The sequence below is a fragment of the Oryx dammah genome, unplaced genomic scaffold (assembly GCF_014754425.2).
Source record: "Oryx dammah isolate SB20612 unplaced genomic scaffold, SCBI_Odam_1.1 HiC_scaffold_8, whole genome shotgun sequence".
NCBI lineage: Eukaryota > Metazoa > Chordata > Mammalia > Artiodactyla > Bovidae > Oryx > Oryx dammah.
In genome coordinates this window covers 47,829,290-47,835,289 of record NW_024070192.1, presented here as the reverse complement: position 1 = coordinate 47,835,289, position 6,000 = coordinate 47,829,290, and the positions used below count along the sequence as shown (strand labels likewise).

The following is a 6,000-nucleotide window of genomic DNA, read 5'->3' as shown; positions in this document are numbered from 1 at the left end:
CTTCCTCAGGCAAAGTCTGAATCGAAGGTTCCAGCCCCAGAGCCCATCTCCTAACTGTATTCTAACTGCTCATCATTCCAGGACAGCAGTTGGCATTTCCCAACTCATGTCACCCACACTCCAAGGATCAGGGTCACTCCCCTGGAGTTAGGCTTCCAGTCCTGCTAGATGCCTATGTGCTGCCTTGGAATGGGGTTTCCCCACCCTTGATCCTGCTCCTTTGGAGCCTTGCCCTATTAAAGGCTACTGCAACAGGCCTCTTATGTGCTACAGTCATTCTTCTTCTTCTTCTTTTTTTTTTTTGCTTGACCAAAAGCATATTCACAGAACGCTTGAGAAAATATTCTCGTGCCTTCTGCCCTGTCTACAGACAGAGACATGCAAGGAGGAAGGGAGCTAGCTGGGAGGAGTTTGTCTCTGATCTATTGGTTTCCTAAGTGTCCTGTATTCATGGACCCACTGCAATGTACACATACGGTCCTGCTAGCCCAAGAAGGTCCACCAGAACGCCTAAATGGAAAGAAGGACACAGCCTGAATAATGCCATAGAAACAGTTTATTTTGGACACAAGCTCTTCAGAAAGCAATCATTCCACCATTTCAGATCTTCATCTTCCAGGGGTCCAATTCCAGGAATAGGAAATAGCCAGGAATGTTTTGTCACCATGCCAAGCATCGAATTCATGGATTCATGAGGAATCTTCTGGCGCTAGTCTCCAGGCATGCTCAGTAAACCTCCGGTCCAGCTTTCCCACGGCCGCCAGAGTCACCCTTCTAAAATACAGATTTTATCATGATGTTAACCATGCATGGGCTTCCCTGGGAGCTCAGCTGGTAAAGAATCTGCCTGCAGTGCAGGAGACCCCGATTTGATTCCTGGGTTGGGAAGATCCCCTGGAGAAGGGACAGGCAAACCACTCCAGTATTCTTGGGCTTCCCTGGTGGCTCAGCTGGTAAAGAATCTGCCTGCAATGTGGGATCCCTGGATTTGATCCCTGGGTTGGGAAGATCCGCTGAAGAAGCAAACAGCTATACCCCCTCTATTATTCTGGCCTGGAGAATTCCATGGACTACTCCATGGGGTCGCAAAGAGTCAGACACGACTGAGCGACTTTCCTGTTCACTTAACTGTGCTTAAAAATATCCAGCAGTTTCCAAACCCTTGAGCAGGAAGCTCTCTCTCCTCACTGGACTCTGGCATGGATGGCCCTCCACCATCCCCCTGAGATGTACAACCTCTTTCTACCACCATCACCTCCCCATCTCCAGTGGAGGACCCACACTCCTTCCACCCTCTCAACTGCCCTGTCTTCCTCCAGCTAACTTCTGCATCCTTTATGCTCCCTCGATGTTCTCCACTCTCTGACAACTTTCCCAGTCCTCTCCCTCGAGGCAAAGCCAATGACTTCTCTCTTTGCTCCCACAGATCTTAGGCAAGCCGTACCTAAAGCACTCTGCACACTAGGCTGTAATTATTTATCTAGCTATGTCTCTCTCACCCTGTTGTTCTTGTCTTTTTGTTGCAACTCTAGCACCACACCTGCCTGACACAGGAGATACTCTGTCCCATGGATACTCCTCCTCCAAGGATGACCCATTTCCAGGAAAACTTTAACCCCTTTGCGGGAGGTGGGGAGAGAAAGAAAGTGGGATGCCCTTGGCTACGAGTAACCTGTGAAAGACTTCCCTGGTGGTTCAGTGGTTAAGAATCTAGCTTCCAACGGAGGGGACCAAGGTTTGATCTCTGGTTGGGGAACTAAGATCCCACATACCCTGGGGAAACTACGCTGGCATGCTACAACAAGAGAGAAGCCCAAACACCGCAACAAAAATCCTACATGTGGTAACTGACTCGATGCAGCCAAAATAAATAAATAAATATGTATTTTTAAAATGACCTGTGCATCTAGGGTCATAGATACATATCTCATCTGAACTCATCAGGGCTCTCCTGGGATAGGCTCCTAAGGAGGAGGCCTTAGATGAAGCAGCCAGCTGTCTCCAGCCTCTTTCTCTTGGAGTTTTTCCAGATTCCCATGTGCAGTGGACATGCGAGCAGCCCTCTGTTCCAGCAAAGTCCACTGGGGTGCTGCAGGCAGCCTTGGCCAGCTCTTGGCTGATTTGTACTCACCTTGAAGACAGGCTTTTTGCAGATGTAACCACATCCATTGCTGCAGCATTTCATTCCCTTGGGACAGGAATCATCTCCTGAGCACCCATTAAGACAAATCCCTGGAGAATCTTTGGGCACCTCTGGGCAGAATCCAGGTCTCTGCTGTCCTGAAACAAAAAAACAGGGTGGTTTTTGTGGAGTCTGGAATGCACACTAAGACAGGTTTGAGAACTGGGGCTGAGAATCTGAAACCTGAAGAGGGTTAGGTCGTCACTGGCAGGACTCCCGCCCCTTCTGTTGCTTCTTCGTGCTCTGGACTCCTCCTTCAGCCTCCACTGCTCCTCTCTCATTCGTAAGGCCAGAGTCTGTGCCTTCAGGGAGAGTTCTTCCTGCTCCCAAAGCTACACAGACTCAGAAGACAAGAAACGTGTACAGTCATAGCCCTCTTTTTCTTGCTTCATAAGAAGATCTTAGAGAAGTCCCTGCTTACAGAGATTTCTCTCTCCACTCACACACCCTGTGTTTGTTCCGCAGATTCCTGTGGAGTCCCACTTCCAGGCACGTGTCCTAACTAGAGAGAACCTTACACTTTACCCACAACTTTTTTTTAAATTAAATTATTTCTTTTTGATTGAAGGGTAATTGCTTTACAGTATCGTGTTGGTTTCTGCCAAAAATCAACATGAGTCAGCAATAGGTATACCTATGCCCTCTCCGTCTTGAACCTCCCTACCCGTCCCCACCCCTCTAGATTGTAACAGAGCCTGGTTTGAATTCCTTGAGTCATAGATCGAATTCCCATTGGCTATCTATTTATCTATTTTACCAACAGATGGGTTGGTAATCAAATCCAACCCAATCTGATAAAGAGAATTGGAAACATTAATCTAAATGCTCATTTAGATTAAAAGAAACGTGTCTGATCAATGTTGACTCTCTCCTCTGCAGTGGGGGCACAGTTGCTTCCAGGCCAAACCGTCTCCAAGTCTAACACTGGGCTCTGAGCCTTCTCTGCTGTCAGGAAGGATTCACTTCAGCACCCTTACCTTTGATAGGAGGTCTCTGAGCCCAGGCTCCCTCCAGCCCCATGATGATGAAAGCCACCAGGACGAAAATGGTGCCTGTTTTCATGTTGGCCCCTGGTGTGGTGTAGGGGCAGATCCCAGCCCCAATTTATACTCTCAGTGTCATCAGAAATGAGGGTGGGGCAGGAGGCAGTAAAGCAGGAAGAGTATCAAACAGAAGCTCTCCAGAGAGTGCGCTCAGAAGCTCTAATTTATTGTTCTATTTCACAACTGGTTTCTTAGACTTGGGAATGGTTTCTTGGATATGCAAATACCAAACTGGAGAGTTTGGGAATACTTTTTAACCCGTCATTTATTACTCCATCACAACTTGGCCCTGGTTTCCCTGGTGCCTTTGAGGAACTGTGGTTAAAGTGTTGCAGGAAGGGGGACCACTTCCAGGGTCCGAAAGTGAACTCTTGTCTAATACTCGAAAGTGAATTGTCTGAGGAGACACACGTACTGGCAAAGCAAGAGACTTCATGGGCAAGTGATGCCCAGGTGTAGAGCAGGAGGGTAAGGGAACCCAGGATCTCTGCTCTGCCACTTGACCTGCAGTCCTGGGATCTATGGTGATGGGGTGAGTTTCCAGATGGTCTGGCCAATCATGCTGACTCTAGCTTCTTCCTGGTGACACAAGATGAATTTCAGTGAGGAGGATTCTGGGAGGGAGGGAGGACTTGTGGTGCCTCGGTGTCTTTTCCCGAATTCTCCCTGTTGGTGTGTTAGTTCCTTGTTCCTTACCAGGACCTCCTGTCATAAAACAAGTCATGCAAATGGTTACTATAGTGCATGGCTAGGGTGGGTGATTTCAGCCAACGTTTCCCTAATGACTCTTCCCTGAGAGACTTCATACTCAAGATACTTCTTGGAAATTGGGGTGGAGGTTTCTTTCTTCCGTAACTACTTGCAGCTGAGAATGGGTATGCCGCTGCTGCTGCTGCCACTAAGCCACTTCAGTCGTGTCTGACTCCGTGCGACCCCATAGACGGCAGCCCAGGCTGCTGTCTGTCCCTGGGATTCTCCAGGCAAGAACACTGGAGTGGGTTGCCATTTCCTTCTCCAATGTATGAAAGTGAAAAGTGAAAGTCAAGTCACTCAGTCTTTTCTGACTCTTAGCAACCCCATGGACTGCAGCCTACCAGGCTCCTCCATCCATGGGATTTCCCAGGCAAGAGTACTGGAGGGGGCTGCCATTGCCTTCTCTGGAGAATGGGTATAGTCCTGCCTAAAAACTAGCATTCACCCTCATAGTAATAACAATTTAGCCTGAAACTGTCGGAGATGAAACAGGGGCCAAACAGGAGGGCTAACAGGATAGTCATTACTGGGCCCAGAAAAAGAAGGCAAAATTTGGGGTGAGGACTGCAGGATGTGTGACTTTCTTCTGATTGGTTGCTGGTGAGGTAACAAGTTGGTGCTCCAGAAATCTTGCATTCAGCCTAAAGTTACCATCCCCCACAAGTTCAGCAGAAAAGCTCAAAGATATTGTTATGCATATTCCTTGAGTAGGAACCAGGACTTGCCCCCAAGTAAGAACCACCTGACTGCTCCTCCTGTTTCTACATTCCCTCCCTTCCCTGATTAGGAATTGTCTGAATCTGCCCTTTGGAACTCAGAGAAGGTCACTGCTACTGCTGCTGCTAAGTCGCTTCAGTCGTGTCCGACTCTATGCGACCCCATAGACGGCAGCCCACCAGGCTCCCCCGTCCCTGGGATTCTCCAGGCAAGAACACTGGAGTGGGCTGCCATTTCCTTCTCCAATACAGGAAAGTGAAAAGTGAAAGTGAAGTCGCTCAGTCGAATCCGACTCTTCTCAACCCCATGGACTGCAGCCCACCAGGCTCCTCCGTCCATGGGATTCTCCAGGCAAGAGTACTGGAGTGGGGTGCCAAGGAGGCAGAATAAAGCTTATATCCTACAAACAAGAAATGGGACACAGAAAGGATTTGTACTCCAGAGTCCCAGAGTCCCAGGATCCTGCTCAGTTTTAATTCAGAGAACTGAGCAACTATAGTTCTGATAACTTCCTGTCAAAATGGAGCACAGTTCTGCCTCAATTTGGAGAATAGACACTGAATTGAAAGTATGTCTGAGTTCCAAGTCCTGGATCTGAGTCTTGTTTAATTAAAATCTCAGTCCCTTGGTCCGCCATTTTGATGTAACAGACCCAATCAGAAGTAGTTGGAGGAGTAATAACTAGAATTTTAATAGACAAAATAAATCTCCTTCCTTTTCAGAAGACTAAGCCTGAAACCCAGTCTGGACCTGGCACTTTGGGGGCACTTGTAGCCAAGTAACCAGTTATCTAGTTTTATCCAAGTAGGTTTCAACTTTTAACATGGTATCAACATATAGATAACAGGTGCTTTTGGTCATCATACATGTCTCTTGTTTTTCTTAATGTACAATCTAAAGCAATTTCCTTTATCTAGAAATGTAATTTCTTGCCTGGAGAATCCCAGGGACGGGGGAGCCTGGTGGGCTGCCATCTGTGGGGTCGCACAGAGTCGGACATGACTGAAGCAACTTAGCCGCAGCAGAAATGTAATAGTTACAAGTGGAAAACTTTAAAAAGTAAAGTTGCTAGCTGCCAGCAGACATCATTCTGAGAATGTCTGGTGGCACCCAAGACTGACACAGCTTAGAAAACTCAAGTTCTTAGCAATACAAGAACTTTTCTGAAATTGCACTCATAGTGTCACCTAGAAATTTCCTTGAATGTCTGAGCCATAACTACTCCATTTTGACTTTCAACTGTTATATTATCCTTAATAGCCAAAGCAGATGTCATCATTAACAATGTTGGTGTTTCTCTAGGTA

The 6,000-nt window shown here is 47.4% G+C and overlaps 1 protein-coding gene across 1 annotated transcript in view; it reads right to left on the bottom strand.

Moving 5' to 3' along the window:
- Positions 1 to 536: 536 nt before the first annotated feature.
- Positions 537 to 6,000, bottom strand: part of LOC120866391 (WAP four-disulfide core domain protein 18-like) — a 39,657-nt gene continuing 34,193 nt past the window's right edge. Inside the window, exons 2-3 of the mRNA XM_040244080.1 lie at positions 2,132 to 2,280; positions 537 to 774 (exon numbers count right to left, since the gene is read on the bottom strand). Coding sequence (XP_040100014.1) covers positions 727 to 774; positions 2,132 to 2,280 — 197 coding nt within the window. The 3' untranslated portion in view covers positions 537 to 726. The remainder of the gene's footprint in view (positions 775 to 2,131; positions 2,281 to 6,000) is intronic.